Source organism: Centroberyx gerrardi, chromosome 15 (genome assembly GCF_048128805.1).
Source record: "Centroberyx gerrardi isolate f3 chromosome 15, fCenGer3.hap1.cur.20231027, whole genome shotgun sequence".
In the NCBI taxonomy this organism is placed as follows: Eukaryota; Metazoa; Chordata; class Actinopteri; order Beryciformes; family Berycidae; genus Centroberyx; species Centroberyx gerrardi.
This window is the reverse complement of record NC_136011.1, coordinates 21,591,574-21,613,006: the sequence shown is the minus strand read 5'-3', so window position 1 is coordinate 21,613,006 and position 21,433 is coordinate 21,591,574. Positions and strand designations below refer to the sequence as shown.

General features: G+C 44.8%; 1 protein-coding gene across 1 annotated transcript in view; it reads right to left on the bottom strand.

Annotated features, from left to right (window-relative positions):
- Nucleotides 1-5,831: 5,831 nt before the first annotated feature.
- The window catches only part of ccdc88ab (coiled-coil and HOOK domain protein 88ab), a 78,229-nt gene continuing 62,627 nt past the window's right edge, over nt 5,832-21,433 (bottom strand). Inside the window, exons 23-37 of the mRNA XM_071900072.2 lie at nt 21,129-21,290; nt 19,917-20,194; nt 19,135-19,278; nt 18,708-18,894; nt 18,126-18,271; nt 17,205-17,297; nt 16,312-16,514; nt 15,726-15,773; nt 13,198-13,275; nt 10,867-11,103; nt 10,547-10,600; nt 9,219-9,305; nt 8,361-8,450; nt 7,120-7,400; nt 5,832-6,773 (exon numbers count right to left, since the gene is read on the bottom strand). Coding sequence (XP_071756173.2) covers nt 5,832-6,773; nt 7,120-7,400; nt 8,361-8,450; nt 9,219-9,305; nt 10,547-10,600; nt 10,867-11,103; nt 13,198-13,275; nt 15,726-15,773; nt 16,312-16,514; nt 17,205-17,297; nt 18,126-18,271; nt 18,708-18,894; nt 19,135-19,278; nt 19,917-20,194; nt 21,129-21,290 — 3,030 coding nt within the window. The remainder of the gene's footprint in view (nt 6,774-7,119; nt 7,401-8,360; nt 8,451-9,218; nt 9,306-10,546; nt 10,601-10,866; nt 11,104-13,197; nt 13,276-15,725; nt 15,774-16,311; nt 16,515-17,204; nt 17,298-18,125; nt 18,272-18,707; nt 18,895-19,134; nt 19,279-19,916; nt 20,195-21,128; nt 21,291-21,433) is intronic.

The window sequence follows — 21,433 nt, the reverse complement described above, 5'->3', positions numbered from 1 at the left end:
CATTTCAACACTGGTGTCTGTTTTCTCACTCTCCACAGTTTGCTGTCTGGTGCATGCAGTTATCAAAATGGAATCCAATGTTAAGGTTTACCAATATCTTATATGGGACAGTAAAAAGACACAATATGGATAGACTAAATCAGAGTGTGCCCTGCCCACAGGATGCAATAAGCACTGAGCCCTTGCCATTTCCATGTTCAAATACACTTAAGGGAAGAAAATAATCTGTTTAATATATTTTTGTGTTTCCAGTTGCCAAGCAAGGTTGTTCCTTGTGCACTTTCATAGTGCCAACACCTATTTATCTTAACTGCAGTGCTGACAGTCACCACCAGGCACCGCAAGAGACCAAACAATCAAGACCAAACCCAAGGCTGAGCAGCACAGGAGCAAGCAGCATCCATTGAACCCCAAACATTCACACCAGTCAATCTGACAGTAGCAGTAATGAGGAACCTTTGTAGTATTAGATTAGATTTTCAGCTTCAGCCCTCAGTAAATGATGTTCAGATGATTAGTTGAAGATGTAAGGAAGGCATGGTGGAGAGGTTTTCGGACCTGACTTCATGGTGTTGTCATCCCTCCATCACTCCCTGGCAGGACAATGTGGAGCGACGGCTTGGACTTGGAATTTGATCCTGCACATGACGTTCAGAAATGATGGTTTAGATCCACCGCCAGTCCACCGCTGACCCCGTGAGACTCACAGACATGACATCAACTAGATTGACACGGTTTTGTATGAGAGGGAAAATGACTCCTCCATCAGTTATACCTCGAAAAAGGCCTGAAACACTACAGATTGAATAGAATGGGACACAAACCAGTCCCACAGAACTTTTACCAAACATTAACTAAACAAACTAAAGGCTTGGTGAGGAACTGGATTATAGGAACCAGGATCACAGTAATCTAGTTACAAAAATGTAGCTATACTGTAAAAACCCTGACCAGATTACAGACACTTTTGAAAAATATGCTATTTTCTAATACTCATAAGATTACTCAGAACCATGTGAACTGAAAAGGGACATTTTATACAATTTGCAGCCGTGGTTGATACTGACTGTACAGACTGTAAACTAGAAGAAATTTAATATGGTTTTGGATACAAACTAATCCAAAAGGAACTAAAAGTACTCAATGAAGTGCAACATTGAAAAGGTGCAAGAGCATGTTTCGCTTTGCACCATATCTGCTCCTTTTCTAATTGGATGTGGGTTCATCTCCTTTTTCTCCCTATTTTTTGCATTTATTTGGAACTTATGCCCCTGTGGCTGACAATGTATTTGTCATACGATCAATTAGATTACTTGCATTACACACACACTCCACTTCATCATGCGTAAGGCATGTGTGTCCACCGACCTTTCAAAGTGCTTGAGGTAAACAACAGACGAGGAAAAGAAGAACACAAAGGAGTCTTGATGAGTTTTAATCACATCAAATGGATTTATGTAAAAGTGGAAAAGGAAGCAAACACTGGGTCTTCGTCATCATCATCATGTTCATCACAGCAACAGAAATCTGAATGTGGGCATGTTCTGTACACACCGGGCATGTTCCAGACCACCTATACTCCAGTCGGTTTCATGTACAGCTTTGCTAAGAGTGTCGCCTCAAGAGAGCAGATGGGAGTCGTACTGCGACAGTGTGATGTTATGTAGTGTGTGTTGGTTTAACGTGTAACACATAGCTTTTCAGAGCAGGATGGAGGGCCGCTTTAACATCAGCCTTGCCTTTTAAAATGCTAAATAATGAGATGATCCGGTGAAACTAGTCAGTGAAGTTCTACTAGCACTGCTACTCTGCAAGTTAACAATAACAGGAGGCTTATGTAGGGTTTTCTTCTGGGGTTTTTTCTGTAGTGGCATAACTCCTGGCAGCCAACTGTAATATAGGTGACCTGGAACGCTCCCACAATCATCAGTCTCTTCTCTCACATCACACAACCTCCACTTATGATTGGCAGTCAATGGATGCCAATCACACAGCTGGCATGGCTTCCCGTCCAAGTCATTCTGGCATCCTAACGACAAAAAAAAACAAAAACAAAAAAAAAAAAAAAACTCACAAAACATCGTCCTCCTTTTTGATTGGACAAAGGGAAGTGGGGTGATTGGCTGATTGATTGCTCCATGCAGATTGTGATTAGTCAGTCTGTCGGTAAGTTGGTTGGTTGACTTTGTTACTGTAGTTGTTTGTGTTGACATGCTTTGAAATGGTTATGTTGGTCCAAGCCTGACTGAATGTCTTAAAAGTCGGCCCTCGGCTTGTTTTCCGCGGTACAGATGTCGTCGTTGCTTGTGCATGCTGCCCCATTTACAAAAAGAAGACATTTTTTTTTATCATCGTCGTCGTCAAATGGCAGAGGGCAAAAGGTCCAGCTGATTTTGAAGTCGCTCAGAGGATCCAAAATGGAGTCCTCAGGGTCTGGTTTAAGATCGCCCTTTTGGCTACGTGTGAACGTTGGCACTGTAATCTTAAGTCTGTCGAGAGACTAGTGCACATCTAGCAGTCCGTCACACCAAAGGACACATGGCAGTGCAATCTGCCACAGCAGTCCCTTATAGAAAAAAGTCTCACCGCCACATTTTTTAGAGAGTATTTTTCTGTTGTTTCCTTGATTCAAGGAAGAAAAACAAAACAGAGAAGGAAGTCACTTTTCTCTACTGAAGTGTCCTGGGTTAAAAAAAAACAAAAACAAAAACAAAGCAAAAATAAAAACAAGAAAAAGGAACTGAGATATACAATCTTTTCTCACTGTAGACGGTCTCAGCAGATTAACTCTACTAGGCTTCAGACACACAGCTCCAAGGTCACTTTTCTCTCTGAGTCCCAGGCAGGCAGAGAAGAGTGGAAAGATTAAGAGAAGAAGGAAAAAAAGAAAAAGATTAGAAAGACGAAGGTGAAATAAAGAGAAAACAGAAAGGCAGACAAAGACAAGAAGGAGAAGACAATATAGATCAGACAGAAAGAAAGAAATAGACAGAAAGAAAGAAAGAAAGAAAGAAGTGAAGAGAGAAGAAGAAAAAAAGGTTAAAAGTCAGAAATGGCATCAGTAAAGACAGACAGAAAGACAGCCAGTCAAGTACAGGAGGACACAGAGGAAAGCAGCCAGCCGGACTCTACATGCAATGCCAGGAGGAGAAACAGAGGGAAGGATTTCAACGTTACACTGAAGCCATGCAGTACTGCGGCAACAATAAGCAACCTGAAACAGCAACAGGGACTACTTTGGGGTTTTTTTTTTCCCGGTGGAGAACACTTAAGGAACGGTCACCATAACTGACAACACACGGAGCGCTGTGAAGGGAAGGAAGCGATGTGCTGCTGTAGGACTTCATTGCGTCACAGCCGGGGGATTGGGGCACATAAACAGGCATTTACACATAAATTTGGTAAAAAAAAAAAAAATCCCCATATGCCATGCAGACCAGGGTCCAGTCAAGCTCCGTGAACGGGCGTTTGGCACCGCAGGGACAGTGGGGCGCTGGACGGGAGAGGAGGCCGAGGAGGAGGAGGGAGGGGTAACAGCTTAGAGAAGCAAGGGAAGCAAGCGCAGGCCAGGATGGACGACATCTGTCACACCATATTTGAGGTTCCCATGGAGACAAGACATCCCCCCCCCCGCCTCACCCCCGCCCCGTCCCTCCCGCTCTCTCCCTCTCCGCCAGGCTCTTGCAGAGCAGCGCTCACTCACCACGCGCTCACAGCATGGTAGCAGACAGACGGGGGGTGGGGGGGGGGGCGGGGTTTAGGAGCTTTGCTGCGGCTCCCCGCTCCTGCTTTTAGACTTTCTGCCCTCCACATCTGTAGGACAAAGGCAATGCTTACGTTACAGTTACATCTGGAGGCATTACACGCTGCAAAGAAGGTTCAGGGTTTCAGTTACTGCAAACCTGCATATGCTGTAGGTTAAGATAAATACAATAAAGCAATTTCAAAACAGCGACTATAGAAAACAAAAGCAGAAATAAATAAGAGTCTAGACTAGAGCATGACACTACTACTTCTGGCGTTGGCGCATAAAGCAGTGCTTGTCTTTGAATATAACTTAATAATGCTTAGAACAATCTGTACAAGATCTTGTCAGTTTAAAATACATAATCAAATATTATCCATTCTGAAGTTGCGGTGCGTAGGCATAAGTATATAAAAGTTTCCAAATCCCCAATGAAATTCTGTTTGCTTCATTCACAAAATAATCTGAGCATTGTATAAACGTCTCAACTTGCTTTACTGACTCACTATTTCACTAACTCTACCCAGGAGTGTCTAAAACTAAAGGAAAAATCCACCATTCCATATTCCTTCTGTCAACATCCACTTCTCCACCTATAACTGTCCCTCAGATCATTTTGGGAATGAAGCCTTTTCATTTTGTCAACAGCCCATTCATTCAGTAAGATCCACCAGATCCACACGTCCCCAGAACATAATAATTAGTTCCATGTATACAAAAGAAAATGATACAGAAAAAGGTGTCAAATGCACAAAAACAAACACAGAGAACACCGTCAATAGAAAAACAAAAAGATGATAACCATTTTGATCACAGCAATCAAAATGAGCGGTTCAGATCGGACCAAGACACAATAAAGCCATGCAATTTAGTGGATAATGCACTGATAATACAGCAGAATTAGGTGCAACGCACTGTGAAAAAGACAGAATTTCCCCAAATATCAAAACACCAAAACAAAGAGGAAGCGGGAGGTGAATCTATTATCTGACACAATGGTTAAAACTGGTTTTGTGATGGATACCTTGGCAGCATGAATTTTGCTTTTTGTTTTGTTTTGTACTTGACATTTTTCTTCAAATGGCTGTTGCCACAATGTGGGGAAAAGTTTCTGTATTAGCTCTGTGGTTAACCACAAAACAGCTTGTTAACATTCCTGACTGAAATCACTGGGTATGTTATCCACAAGGTACGTCATTAGCTTGCATTGGTATCAGTGAAAAATGCTAAGAAATGCCAACAAGCTATTTTGGTGGGAACCTGAACAACAAATGTAGAAACTTTTCCCCCATAATGTGGCTAGCCTGTCACAAAAATAAAGGACTAAATATCAAAATGTCAAGCGATCCCTTTCAAGATAGTGTTCAGTCCTGTGAAGCTTAGACCAACTCCCTAAATAGATCTTTTATTGGCTGTTCAGCCACTTCCACAGACAGGAGCTTCCACGAGATTTGGCCCACAATCCTCCTTTCTCTGTCAAATCCCACTCCTTTCTTTACTCAGCAGACAGCTATTTCTGACATTAAGAGATTCTGTTGTCATCAGTTGCTTTTTAAGGATCCGAATGACAGTATCACTGACTCCGCAATGACTCAGCGCGTTTCAGCGGCATGTGAAATTCAATTCTGGATAAGTTCTCAAACAATATTTCCGCTTACTGCTTATTTCAGATTGAAGCTATAAACAATGTAAAACTAAGCCTTAACTGCCATGCATAAACCCAATACTGCAGATAATAGTCTTGTACAGTGTTAGCCAGCAAAACAGGAGATTTGATGAGGAAATAACAACATGATGAAGGCTGTTGGACGGTAGAACATTCATGAAAGTAAAGTCCCACCACAGAGAACAGAGCAGGACAGCACAGCAGGTGGGGAAGTGACCAAAAAAAAACAAAAAAAACGTGATTCACCAATCAGCACCATGGCAAACAGAAAAGAACGGAACAAATATAGCACAGAGAGATAGATAGTGCTCTGATAAATACATGCAGAGGAGGAGTCCAGTCGTTTATCCATCCTTTCATTCTCCCCTCTTACTCAAGTCTCTGGTAAATAGATCAGCAAGCCAGACTCTCCCTTGCCATTCACACACACCCATATTCATACCACAGGGATTGTTTGTCCTCTGGGCTAAGTGGAGGTGATTGGTCCGAATCGATCACATGATTAGGATCAACGCCCTCGTTACACTCTTTCTGATTGGCTGGGTTAGATCTCATCTGGCCGTTTGATTGGCTATGAGGGGTCTGGGATTGGGCGGGAGTGTGGTTGGGGTTAGGATGAGGGTGCGTTTTATTCACAACGGGGGGCCCACTGATGTTGCTGACTAGGGTGGGGTTAAGAGACAGGAAGGGGAGGTTTTTGCCCGCTGACTCACTAAAGATGGAGTCCATGAACACTGACTCTACGGTGAAGGAGGGGCCAAGGAAAGACTCGAGGGTGGAGAGGTCTGGGTCCTCCAGGCTATGGCAGGGCAAGCTGACTGACTTGGGCAGGGGGGCCGAGGTGGTGGGGTTTCCCTTTGAGCGGCTACGCTCGGGGTCGAAGGCGGTGCTGTTGGGGTGGTACTCACTGGGGGTCGGCTGGGGGCGCGCCCCGGCCTTGGTGGAGGCGACGGGAGGGGAGGCGTCCACAGACACGGGCTGCCGGTTGTCCTTGGACAGCAGGTCGTGGATGCTGGTGCGGCGCGTGGTTCCCTCAGCGGTGGAGATGACGCTGCTGGCCCGGGGCAGAGTGGAGGAAGCCGAGTCCAGGCGTTCAGAGACGGACGTGGCTTTGCCCTGCGAGGACAGGCTGGGCCGCACCTGGACCGAGCCGCGCACACGAGTGCTCTCCGCCTTCCGCAGGGTCGGGCGCCCCGGCTGTCCGGCGGATCTCGGGGGGCGGTCTGAGCTGACCGGAGCGGCTTTCCCACTGGCTGAGCGCAAGATGCCCCGCCCCTTTGAGGAAGGGCGCTCCTTCTGCACATGCTCAGAGGAAGTGGAGAGGCGGGGAGAGTCTACAGTGAGGTTCTCCTGGCTGCCGGACTACAGATGAGAGAACAAAGAGCAAGAACTGTGATAAAACAGTACAATCAAAAACAACAGAAGACTTCACACATTCTTTTCAGATTAAATGAAACCTTAATCCCATGGGGAGATTGGGTTGTTGCTCTTAAATTACTTTTTTTTTTTACTGGAAATGTAAGTTCTTTATGGGCTGAGCAGGTTTCATAACCCTAAGGCCAGTGAAAGCACTTCAAAACCAATTGTATAGTTTCAAAAAAGCCTGGTCATCACTTTCATTTCCATAAAAGTTGGATTTATCCGGAGGTTTCCATCCAACAGCAGCGACATAATACATCACGTAGTAATATCGGAGTTGAGACCTCACCTCAGCGGGGTCGATGCCCTCGTCCAGGAACTGTTGGAGGGAGAGCACCTCGTTGCCCGGGGACCCCGTCTTCCTGATCTGGGCCTGTGCGGCGCTGCCTGCGGCGGCGGACGGGTCCAGGGACCTGCGCAGCTGCAGCGGGCTCTGGTGGGAGGAGCGCGAGGAGGCCGGCTGCTGGACGGGGCTGCTGCCGCTGCTGGACCACACCTCCTGGTCCAGGCTGAGGCTGAACTCGCCGCTGCTCTCGCTGTGGGGCCTGCTGAGGCTGCCGTTCAGCGCGCCTGAGGGGGGAGAGGAGATAACAAACAAAATCAGCAAGACAGTAAAGTTTAAAGGGACATTAAGTAATCTATCACCTTTATCAACCTCTATTGGCAACTGGTAGTAATTGCAACAGCATTGACAACACTCATCTCCCCCTACAATAGTCACATTTTCACTACAGAGACGAGTAAGCTAGCTAATTACAGCAGAGATACAACAGAAACATCTGGTGAAAGTTAATAGATTAGGATGCAAAATACTGGAATAATAATTCTGCTCTGTCATTCGATTGTTTGGCTTGAGAACGAAGCTTAATAAGCCTTCAAAGTTGAAATGTCTTGTGGCGCTGGTCGCTCCCTTGTAGCACTGTCCTCCATCGTTGAAGACAAGAAAATCTTGAAATTGCAATGGGTGGTGTATTTTTATTCAAAATGGAAAGTGAGTTTTGAAAGCCAGAAATCTCAGCACCAGGCAAAGTAATCGCTGAATCACTGCCATTGATCAACAACCCTATTGACCCCCCGCAGATATATGATGGTTGTTTTTGTGCTATGAGAAAATTGTACAGGGATGTCTCTCTGTGTGCCTGAATAGAAATAGACATAAAATGCAGTTCACAGTCAGACTCTGGAGGCTAATCACAGCGCTATAAGGGAGTAGGATTACCCTAATATATTGACTTGGAATGAGCATTTCTTTTGCATTTGTACATATATATAACAAACTTGAAACCCCCTAACCAGAGAGAAAAGATCAACCTTAAACTTAATGTCAGGAAAAAACAACTTTATCCCTTTGTCAAATGAGAACACATTATAGGTACAAACAAAGACATGTGAGGAAGAAGGGGTAGAAAGGGAGCAAGAGAAGACAGGTGGAGTAGTTAGAGGACAGGAGAGGAGGAGAGGATAGGGGAAGGGAAGGGAAGGGAAGGGAAGGGAAGGGAAGGGATGGGATTATAGGAGGGGAGAGCGTACCTTTGCCCTCCAGAGGAGAGGTGAGGTGGGAGTTATTGTTACTATTACTACTGGTGGTCCTGTTGCTATGGAGACTGGTGGGTCTGGAGGCTGGGCAAGGGACAAGAGGGAACACACACACACATACACACACACACACACACACACACACACACACTATTAGGATATACACTTACATGTATACACACATACACGCACTAACACGTAGCCAAACCCGCAGACTGGTGCAAGCTAACAGTTTGACAGAACAAACCCCGCTGGGGCAGCAGATGGCACATGCCAGGCAGAGGGGCAGGAGGGGTGGCACAGTGCCAGGACACCGCCCCAATATGTCCAGTCACAAATACACAAAGAAATTACTGACACAGAGGGCAGGGAACCTTACTGTCAAGGACCAATCCACCTTAAAGAAAAGAGGCAACTGGGAGGCTTAAAGGGGAGCAGCAGGCAGCCTTAAACAATGAAGACTATATTATCAAGGATGGCAGACAAAAGAAAAGGAAGAAGGGGATTAAAATGGGGAGGTAACATTTGTGTGGTTAAGGTGTGGTGTGAGGAGAGGAGAGGAGAGGAGGATCCCATTGTGAGGATAGGAAGGGAAATACTGGATGCGGTTTGCTGGTGACAAGTGACCTTGATAGTGAGCTTGATCTTGATTGTGTTTGCATCAGGGAAAACTTGCGGCGCTGGTAACCAGTGACCGTGAAAATATTTCATGCTGGTTTTCCAGACATGTTTGACACTATATTCTGGATCAGATTTTAAAATGAACCTTTATCCCTATTGAAGATCTTATGTCTAGGAAACCAGCCCATTGTGGCCCAGAGTGGGATTGAGTGCCAAGTAGGAGTCACTTACTACAGATGCTACAGGGCACTCGGCACATAGTGCTCAGCTCCACAGGGGAGGGACACAGAGCCAGAGCACTGCTATACACCTGCAGGCCTGACGGGCACACACACACCCACAATGCAACACACATGAAACATGGTATGTACGTTTCGTGTGGGATGTGCCCGGAGTACCAAGTGCCAACTTCTTGCACCTGAGCCCACTGGACCATGATGGTAATTCTGATGTTGTTAGGAAGAGTTGGATTATATCAGCACAGAAATGCTAAGAAAAAATGTTGTGGCAGCCGTGGAAGCCACTGTGTATCTAGGAACTACCAGACATAATACTGTGCAAAACAACATCTCTAGAATGGGTCTTAATGGTTGCCACATCATTTTCAGGTAATGTTCAGTGTGTGTGTGTGTGTGTGTGTGTGTGTGTTTGAGTGAGAGTGATAGGCCATTTCCTCCAGCCATTACAGAAAAGGTACAGTGGAATGGGCCTAATGGACTGGACACTTAAAACAATGGACGGCATTTTATGAGGGCATTCTGGGAACTCATCAGCTAAGTGGAATCCAGGTTTGGCATTAATGCTTCACCTACTCCTTTCGTTCGCTATTCTACGTTCCCAAAAAGGTCCAGGAGCACCAGTTTATTGACAATAGGTTACATATTTTGATGCAAAGTCTTGTCAAGAAAGTAGAGAGATTAGAGAATGGAGTAAGCAGGCAGACTTTGACAGCCTCAGAAACATGGTTAGGTACAGTATGATATTGGCTTTGCAGAAATGATCCGCTAACATTAGTCTGCATTAGTCTAATGTGTTATTGTTAGCAGGATAAAGGTATAGAATGCATTTAGGCTAATAAAAACACTAATGACAAGAAAAAACTGAGGGAAATGGGGTGCTAGCTTAAATGCTAGCAATGCATGCTAGTAGGCTTGTGGCTGTTCAACTGGGTCATCTACATTAGAGTGGCACAGGACTGATGAATAGTTGCCTGGCCACAGATTAACTGGCCTGGATAACATCCTAAAGCCTGGAATAGAGTCAATCCTACTTTTTCTCTCTCTCCCTCTCTCTCTCTCTTGCTCTCCTTGACTAAAAATGTGTTCCCAACTGTAGATCAGGCTTAATCGAAGTGCGGGAAGGCAGCCCAAAGATTAGCAGTACAGGGCTGCTGAGGACATGACCTGCTTTTTGGGCTAGTCAATCTTTTCACATTCCTCCGCTGCACCGCCTTCTGATTCCCAGCTCTCCCTGACAGACTGCTGCGATTACCCATCGCTTCCCTTGTCACTTGACACATCTACTCCTTGATGTTGATGTCATGTCACATATTGTCTTACCTTGAACTCTGGGGTCTTCTGAGGAGCCTGCCACATCCTCACAGGAGGCGTTATCTGTAGAGACACAGAAGAGAGTGATGTCACTAGGAAGAGGAAAGGTAATTGCCTGCTGATTTGACTCTGGTTTGAAGTTTGATCAACCACATCAATTGTCAATAAAATTAATATAAATTTACCAAATGCCAAACATTTTTGTGGAACCATGCCAATACTGAAATAAGGCCAGTAAAGCCAACAAAGGTAAATACGAGCCGATAATGTCAGTATCTTGATATACCTGTCTGGCCCTATTTACACACAAACAAAACCCGCGCCCTAACCTTTGACCCGAAGACGGTGCTTGGCCCTGCTATGGCTGGCAGTGGGCAGGGTGAGGGCGGCGCAGTCGATGGCGTTGGTGGAAAAGGCTAGCTCCTTCATGCGCTGCCCGCCGCGCCCGCTGGTGCCCGTCATGCCGGCCTCGCCGGCCTCAGCTCCGTCTAGGTTCTCGGTGCTGCCCGCCCACTGAGCCCCTGGACCCCCCGCCACCGCCATGCTCTGCAGCAGGTCGTTCATGGCTGGATGGATGGGCGGAGGGATGGAATGGAGAAAGGTACTTTAGATTGCGTTTTATTTAACCTGAAGACATGGCCCAGCCTCATGTAGCCAAATAGATTCATGGACCTCCATACACCTACTAAAATGTGAATTTTAGTATTGTTTGCTTTAACTTAATGTCACTGAGCCCCTCTGCGGCCATTTTGCATCCCCCTTAGTCATAATCGCTTGGGGATGCAAAATGGCCCAAATGAAAGCAATGCATTTGCAAGAAGCCCTGCAGTAAAGGTACAGGTTCCTAGAAGTTGCTTAAGCCTGTGGCAGACCACCTCTTGTTCTCAAATACAGTGCCTCCATCTAGCAGCCGACCGCTCCAGTCCCACAACAAACAGAGGCAGTTAGTACACTTGAGAATATTGAGTGTATTGATTAGGGCTGAACACACAAAGTGGGACCCCAGTTGGAGGAACAGTACCATATTAGTGGACCGGTTTCATAAAACCTCAGTTGGTGAGGTCTCTCCTAACACAGTAGGCCCCTGAGATACAGATGTGGTGGGGCCAAAGGAGGTAGAAATAGGCAGGCTGGTTGTTTTTAATTAACCATTTGAACTCGACTGTGATAAATTAATCTTGTAAAACACAAAGGAATCAAATTTGGCCATTTTTGTACTTCAGGCAGATGCAAGCATATAATCAAAAGTAATTTAAAGGATTTATATGAATACTAAACAAGGTGCATAAAGATAGCAGCTGCATGGTTTGCAATCCTTCAGGCCTATCTCAGCCAAATTTTTTAGACAGGCTACTGTCTTTATGCACTTGGGTGGGATGGCAGAGTAGCACGATGGCATGCAGAGCTGCTCCAAGCAGCAGCAGCAGCAGCACCGTACACAGAATATCAGAGCCAGAGTCAGAGCAAGGCAAGTCCATGTCAGCAGAGTAAGATCTGAAATGCAGCCCACTGAGAGAGAGGAGTGTGAGAGAGAGAGAGAGAGAGAGAGAGAGAGAGAGAGAGAGGAAGGAAGGCCCCATTTCAAGTCCTCCATGGTGAGTGTGAGCAGCGGTGATCAGAGATTAGAGCGGTGGTGATTTATTATGTGCCATGCCTGCACAGCTGCAGTCAAAGATGGAAGCAAACACACCACAGGCACATGAAAGGCAAGCCCAAGGTCTCTCGCTCTCTCTCACACACACACACACACACACACATACATATACACACCCACACCCACATACAGCCTTTCATACAGTATACACAAACAATGAAACCATAGAGCACATGAAAAAGCTGCCCAATAAGTTGCCCACTGCACAGTGATTCACACATGGACTACATCTAGTCTAAACTAGGCCAAACTAAAAAGGTAAGCTAGACTAGACTACTCCCAGGCTAAAGACAGGGGTGTAGAAAATCAAACCGCATCACCATTGTAGGAGAGAAATCTATCTGTCATATTAGTTTTTGCATTGTTGTTTCTGAGTGAGTGAGGTTAGCACTAGTTTCTGTTACAAATACATTCCAACTCCTTTGTGTATCCTACTTTAACGCACACAAAGTTAGTCAAGTTAAATTCATATTATTCATTTACCTATTAGTAGTACAAAGTGAAAGCTAACAATATATTCTATAGGAAGGAGTGGAGGCGGCAGGCGCAGGCCGGAGGAGGTGACGGAGGGGGGAGGGGGGGGGAGTTACTAGGAGGAAAACACAAGGAGAGGTCACTGATGTCACCAGACACAGACATGGCGGTATGGTGACTTTTATGCCAGAATCTTTAAGAAAACCTTGTGTAGATGTCACATCCAGAGCCAGTGACAGAAATAATTTTGTCAGGTTGTACCTCGAGGACAATGTTGCTGGACCTCTCTCTAAAACTATGACATTTCGGCTGTGATCATGTGACCATGCAGCAGGACTGTGGACCTAACAGAGCGGCCACTGAAAACTGCAATTGCCATATTGTCTATCGATTGCTCTGGTCACACGCCCGCAATGCAAGTCTAATGACATCAATGACCATTCCTTCTTTGTTTCTCCTAGTGCGGCGATGAGAGGAGGAGGAGGAGGAGGTGGAGGAGGAAGGCTAGCGTGGCGGCTAACGGAGGTCTTACACATGGAGCGTCGGTAGATGGCCTTGGCCTTGTCTTTGTCCTTGGATCTGTTCCTCATGAAAGGCAACCTTTTCAGAGCTGTCAGAGCGCAGCCAGAGACAGACGGAGACGGACAGAGAGGGACAGACAGGGGAGAGAGCGACAGAACAAGCCCGAGGGAGGTGGAGGAGAAGAAAACAAAAGAAAAGGAGGGTAGAACAGAGGGATGTGGTTAACGTTTCAAAGAGAGAGACCCAGGGGACAGATGCAGAGAGAGCTGAACCTCTGGACACTCGACTGGACAAAAATAGACAAACATTCAATAGACAAAACGACGACCAACCAATACAGTACACAACTTAAAAGGAGTGGATCATGTTACTACAAAGCCCATCCAATTTATCATCAACTGGAAGTCATTTCAGTCCATCCAAAAAACATTTGCACCTTGGTTTGTTACTGAAATAATGGAAGCAGAAGTTGTTAGTGTTTATTAGAAACATAAGCAATGCTAGTGCAAGTTAATAGGTCTGAAACCCATTTCTATAGAAAACATAAACACTCTTTATTCCTCCAGAGAAATTGCTTTTAGCCCCATTGACTTGTGCTAGTATTGTTAAAAAATGCTAACAATTCACATTTCCAATTTCTCAGTAACTTGGACTGAAATTACTCCCACTTCATGATAAATAAGATAGACTCCTTTAAAACCTGAATGATCCTCCTAGACATTTATATACAGTGAGACATTATTCAAACAAATACAGAAACACATAAACACATATTCAAATACACACAGACACAGCCCCACACACACACTTTCCGGCAAATCCGACATTGTTTCTGCACACACTCAACGGCAAACACACAAACACACCTATGTCAATGGTCATGAGTGTTGTCTCATAGTTTTCCTACTACAGTATAATGGCTTTAAGGCATTACACACACACAAAACACACAACTGTCAACACGTAAACACACCTACACAAAACACAGAAGGTGAAGAATATTAAAGGGTGCAATCAGGAGAGTGAAAAGGTCGAACCAGGGCAGGTTAACAGCAGCAGGGTAGACCAGCGTTTCCATAGCACAGGTAAGACAATAAGAAGCTACTGACTTTATTATATTGACTCTGTCCTGTACATGCCTTATATGTAGTATGTAATTAATGTATTCATTTATTGTAACATATATTTTATTGCGTGGTTATAGGCGCTTTTAATTGTCTTTCTGTTGTAGCACTTTGAGATTTGTTGTGATGCATCATTTTATCTATTTATTTATTTGTTAATGTGTGCTTAAGCAACATTTGTTCCTCTTCCATCAATGCCCATAAAGCTCATTTTGATTTGACTTAAGAGTCTGAATCTGGCTGCAGGTCAAAATGCTCTTTCGCTGACAAGCCTATTTTATGAATTTAGTATAATCGCCTTTTCCCCACAGGCGGGCGAGTCGGCGTCATTCCTGTGGTCCTGGTAGAGTGTTGTGTAGCCAGTATACTACACTCTACAGATGGTAGGCTTATTGAAGATAATTATGAATGGAAACAGTCATTGCTGTTTTTTCTTTTTTATTCCATGCATAGTTTCCTGATTTTACTCAATACCTTACTCTAAAAAACGTTACTTGTTTATTTTAAGACTTGAGCCTACGAGCCCAAGTACAATTAAAACTGAATAAAAATGCAAAACCTGTATTCTTTCATTCTTTACCTTCCTGCATAACTAAATCCAGACAACCATGATTTTGAAATGTCATGCATTGACTGGGCACAGCAAGGTGAACCACAATGCATTGCACCTTTTAATAGGTATGATGCTACGTTAGAGGGCGGTTATCCTTGTTATTTACAGTGGAGCTGCACAGATCAGCAGGTTGACATGACTGTGACAGAAAGCTAATGAGCTTTGTTCTGGTCCTGCTGGAGGAGGAGGAGGAGGTGAACAGTAAAACCGACCTGGGACAAAATATAACCTGAAGATGTTTTCCGATAATTGAACAACTTGAGGTGCGCTTGATTCAACTTGAACTCTCTCAAAATGTACCATCACCAAAGAGATGGGAAGAGACTGTTCTTATGGCATATACAAATGCGGTGGAGAAATGTGAGTCAACATGGTGTCAAAGGAGTGAGATGATTCACTATAAATCATCCATTCCCTGTCCTTAATGTGTATAATGTCACTCGCCTATATGAACCACTGAATAACTTGCTATCAAACTTACTTTTGAGAACAGATTGAGTCTCTAGGTCTCTAAGGCTGGACACTACTCATTTTAGATGTTTTTCCAACTCTCTGGTCATCACTTACATAAGGTAAGAGAAATCAAGCGCTCCCCATGTTGTTTCAAACATAGGAAATGCATCAAACCACTTTTTTTTGGGCCAGGTCCGGGAGTTAAGAGTCAACCTTGGGGCGCCGCGCAGCTCGACCGTAACCTCTAGGACAGCTGATGGACACAGACAATGGACTCACGCAAACATGCCCCGAATGACAGGACAGTCGGGTCACAAGCCCCGCCCACCCTCCCAGTCCGCAGCATACCATTGGTGGACCCCTGCCCTTGGGCATGGGCCTGCTGCCCTCTCCTCCCTTTCCGCAGAGAGAGAGAGAGATAAAGAAGCAGAGGAGCAGTTAGGGGAGGAAAGACCCATTCAACCACGCAGCCAGTACACAACCGTACAAACCCACACACACCAAGCAGCAGTGTGTTGTGTGTGTGTGTGTGTGCATGTAAGGGGAGTGTGTGATCATGTGTCTGTCAAAGTGCATTAAATTTCAATAGGATTATACTACTGTTTGTCTTGGTTTTGGCTCCTGCTTCTCCTCTATGTTTGTGTCCGCGTGTGTATGAATTAGTGTATGCATGTGTCTGTCACTGGTGCTTCTCCTTTGCTTGATTGATTATATATTTTTTCGATTGATTGTGGAATTGTATGATGCAAGTCTTTGTAATGGGAAGTAGATTTGTTTTTGTTCTGTCTCAGATTTTATCCTGAGCATCTAGCAGCCACGGTTGAAATGGCAATGAAGTCGATCTTGAATCTTGCATCTGTGTGTGTGCATGCATGCATGTGCGTGTGTGTGTGTATGTTGTTCTAATGTGTATCCAACACGCTTATGCACTCACTGCTGCTCCTCTTGTGTGTGAGCGTGTCGTCCAGCGAGTTGGAGCCGGAGCCGATGGAGGAGCTGTCCTGGCTGTCCGGAGGGAAGGCCAGGAAACCGTCGCTGGACTCCGAGCGAGACGGAGTCAGGGTCAGAGAGCGCATCCGCTCCCGGCTCTTGGGCTTGATCAGCTTCCTCATCTTCAGAGTGATCCAGTTCCCGCGCCTACGGAGGGAGGAGGAGGGGGGAGAGAGAGAGGGAGAGAGAGAGAGAGAGCGAGAGAGAGAGAGAGAGAGGAACAAGAAATCAAAAGAAAACTTGTGAAAAGTGAATGCAAAAAAAGTGAATGCAACCCCACATAAATTGACTAATTATTAATTGTTAAAATATTTATAGACCATGAGTTTTTATAAGCTTAAAATTTGTTATTTCTTAAACAATGGCTTTGTAACTCTGATTTGTTTCATATGTGGACTTCCTGGCTTTATTCCAACCTCTGAACCACCCGTTCCCGTCAATGATACTATAAATCAAAATGTTGCCATATAAACTTCAGATGTTTAAAAGCTCTGCAGACCATCAATATTTGATACATCCCATCCTGAGGCTACAGTCTGAGTGTTTTCTGCCATTCCCCAGCCTCAGTCAGACTCTAGTCAACAAGCAAACACTATTTTTAACATTTTTAAACACCACAGACCCATGTTTTCTATGTTATACTGACTTGTTTTTGAGTAGTTCATGGATTTATGTCCGAGTCATTTTACACTGAGATGTGAACCCAGACGCTTCCAACAAAATAACTCCATATTTGGACACGTTCCCTGCTGCTTTGGTGTGTTTTAACCAGATAGAATGATGTTGTACTGGTGTTCCTGTGTCCACAGAATGAAACTAGATGAAGTCTCTTTTTACCTGCGTGGAGGTGAGGGGTCGTAGAACTTGTACTGGTCCATGATCTTCTCCTCCAGCTTCTCCTTCTGTCTCCTCAGCTCATTCAGTTTGTCTCTGAAGGGTGGAGAGAGGAGAGGAGATTCGATTCAGTAAGAAGAGTCAAGTCTATGTAAGAGTGAAAACGTATACAATCCAGATGTAAATACACCCAAAATGCATCGAAGATCATTAGGGCTGCAACTAATGATTATTTTCATTGTCGATTAATCTGTCGATTATTTTCTCGATTAATCGATTAGTTGTTTGGTCTATAAAATGGTGAAAAATGTCGATCAGTGTTTCCCAAAGCCCAAGATGACGTCCTCAAATGTCTTGTTTTGTCCACAACCCAAAGATATTCAGTTTACTGTCATAGAGGAGTAAAGAAACCAGAAAATATTCACATTTAAGAAGCTGGAATCAGAGAATTTTGACTTATTTTTCTTAAAAAATTACTCAAACCGATTAATCGATTATCAAAATAGTTGGCGATTAATTTAATAGTTAACTAATCGATTAATCGTTGCAGCTCTAAAGATCATATCACCCAAACAGCCTCAGCAGGTCGAATTTGGCCACATCAACAGGAAAGCGTAAATGCAATGTGATTCCAGTCCACACATAGTTTAAATGTAATTAACTGGAAATAAGCTTGGCGAGCATTACTTGTAGATGGGGAACTAGCAAGACAAGGTGTTTACGGCCCGTTTTAAGGAATGCACATACAGTATTACAAGATGAAGTGATGTGTGTGGTAATTGTGAGGGAAAGAGAAATCAGATTTCACACATTTTAATGTCCAGTGTAAATGTAATCCAGCTAAATAATATGTAGAAACAAACCAAACATGAGACACATGTTAATGCCAGGTGTAAAGAGGATCACATAAAGTGGTGTAGTTACATGTATTGTCTCTGCTCTACGTGGAACAGGTCCTTGCTCTCCATGGTCTGCTCCAGCAGGGTGCGGTTCTGTAGCATCAGGGTCTGGATCTGGTCCAACAGGTGACGATTCTCCTCCTCCAGGTTCCCTTTCAGCTGGCTCAACAACTGGCACACACACACACACAGAAATATATTAAAGAGATGGAAGACAGCTGCCTCAACAACAGGTCCCGACTCACACATACACATGCTCGCACACACAAACATGATACATCAAAGATGTAAACCATCCAAAAGACAGCTGGCTCAAGAACTGACACACACACACACACACACACACACACACATATATAGAGATGGGTCACCCAAAATACAACTTTTAGATAAGCACAAATATTGAATACATAGGACACTTCACAATACATGAGGAGCAGAATACATGAATGGTGGCTGATAAAGGAGAGGAGAGATCAGACAGTAGACAAAAAAAGGTAGAGGGAAGAGAATAGAGAAGTAAGAATGAGAGTAGAAAAGAGAAGAGAAGAGAAGAGAAGAGCAAAAGAGAAAAGACAATGAGCCGAACAAGTGCGCGTCTCCTCACCTCGCACTGGTTGGTGAGCTTGGTGGAGGTGATGTCCAGCTGCTGGTACTGCTCCTTCAGTTTGGAGAACTCGGCCTCCAGCCTGGTCTGCTCCAGCTTGGCACTGTTCAGCTGGGTCTTGGCGGTCTTGTGGTCCAGCTGGAGAGCATCGTTGTCCTTCACCAGCTGACGATACGTGCTGTTCAGTCTGGAGAGGGAGCAGAGAGAGACTCATCAATAAATCGACAAATATGTGAAGAGACAGACTGACATATACACACATGCACATACTAACCAGTCTGAAAACATACAAGCATAAAATGACTTTGTCAACCTGCAACCCTTGCTGCATCTGACTGACCATGGTTATCAGTTTAAAATCAAAACCATTATTCTAAGGTCGGTACAGTCTCAAAGTCAAAATGTATAATCCCCAGTTTGGACTGACCTGTCATTCTCCTCTTTGAGTAGTTTGCACTGGTCGGCTGTGGCTTGGTGGCTTTGGTTCTCCAACACCATCTTCTCCTGCTGCTCCTTCAGAGTTCGCTCCAGCTCCTCCAGCTCCCCCTTCCTCTGCAGCAGCTGCTTGTACCTGCACAAGAGCAAACACACAAACATATGTTGCAAGCAGTTTTCAGCAGTGGATTCCAAGCTCCAATAGGAAAGGAGAGAAATCATGCATGTGTGTATAGTATGGGTGTCAATGAGTGCACATATCTTGTGGGGTCAAAATACATCCGCAAGAATAGAAAATACAGAAGGTTTCAGTAAGCAAAGTCTTGTTTTAAGATAAAGGGTTAGGGTTAGAATTATATTAAGGCTTAGACAAGTCTCGTCACTTTGTCAAGTGGTTAAGTCCACTATCTCTGGAGCCACAAATGCTTTCCAACTGTCTGAATAAACATATAATATTAAAGGTAAGTGGACTGCCAACTGTCATTAAAAATGCCCACTAGCATAAAAAAAAAGTTTAGGGGCTAATGAATGTGACACTATGGCATGTCCACCCAGGTGTGCATGTGTGTGTTACTCAGCATGCTTCATTTTAGGATTCTTTAGCATTTTGTGTAGATAGCCTTTTTGGTTCAGCAGACAGTATACAATGGAAAGTTGCACAAAACATGACAAAAAGAGAGTGTGCAACAAAAGTCATGAATGAGATTTAAACTGGTATGTGACTTGAGCCCCAGGATGTCCCCATCCCATGGTGCTCCTACACCCCCTTCTCACCTGTCCTCCAGGTCCCTGTGCTGCTGCTCCAGGCTCTTGTGGGAGCTCTTCAGGCCGCCGTGCTTCCCGATCAGGCCCTCGTACTCGGAGGCCTGCCTCTCGTGGAGCGCCGCCAGCTTCTCGTGGTCGCGCAGGAGCAGCTCGTAGGTGGACCTCAGCTCCTCTTTCTCCCTCAGCGCTCCCTCCCGCTCGCCCTCCACGCTGCTCTGCTGGGTCTGCAGCTGGGCGTTCTGGGCCATGAGGGCGGCGCCCTGCGAGCTCAGGGTGGAGCTCTCCACCTAGGAGAGGAGAGGAGAGGAAAGGACGGAGGAGGAGGACACAGAGCGTGTTGATGCATGGAAAGGGGAGAGCGGAGGCAGAGGAAAGGGGAAACAGAGATGAGAGGAGAAGAAAGGAGAGAGGAGATGAGGAGATAAGAGGAGAGGAGGGAAATTAAAGGAGGGGACATGAGGGATTTGAGAGCAGTTTAACATGCAGAGTGAGTCATCAATTTTTAACATCCTTATTTGATTTGATCCTTATTTTACCATAGTGATCTGCTAGGAGTAACAGTACTGAACTCCTCAAATCAAACATCAAAGGATGGGTAAGTAAGTTGATGCTATTTTTGGTCTTTAGGGGGCGCTGTGTATCCAGTCTGCTTATTCTCCCTTAGTTGTAAACTCCATCCACAAAACACTGGCAGGAAGCCGTTTCTTTTCATGTTTCCTCTGTGGTCACAGTGGTATTGCCACTATCAAATCCCTCTTTACCTTCACACACAGAACACACCTATCTACACACACACACACACCAACTAGCAGCAATGGTCCTGTGTAAATCCTGTGGCCTTGATGTAAGCAGGGTTTGAATGGCTTCCAAACAGGGACTGCTAGTCTAAATCCATCCACCAAGGGAAGGCAACTCTCTACAAACAGAGGGAGGTAGAGAGAGGTGCTAGTATATCAGTGGCTCTGCATTCTGTGTTTGTAATGCAGTGTTGTAGGCTATATATTATATACGGTGTAGTACAATAGAACTGTGTAGAATTTATATAGCACTTTTCAAAACAAAGGACAAATTTACTTACAAAGTGCTTAAGTATGTAGGGTTAGCTTGTACACTAGTATAGTGGTAGCTTGGCGATCTGTATCTGTAATGTATTGTTTCTCTGTAGGAGAGCAGTCAGCTGTTGTGAAGCCACTATCTGGTTTAGGGTGTTTGCTGGTTTACCTGTAGCTTGGCATTCTGTGTCTGTAGTGTAGTGTTGTTCTCCTGCAGGGAGGCAGTCTGTCTGTGCAGGGCCACTATCTGAGCCTGCAGGTTGCTGCTTTGGGTCTCCAGTTGTTTGAGCTGGCTCCTCAAGGCCGCCTTCTCAGCCTGCAGCGTGGCATTCTGGGAAAAATACACACACATAAATAGGATACGGGACATAGATTCTAAAAACAGGCAAACGTATACAAAAATGTACGAAAGTCATATGTGTGTGTACCTCATTCACACAGGAAAATCTATGTTACATTTGGACACTTTTTGAG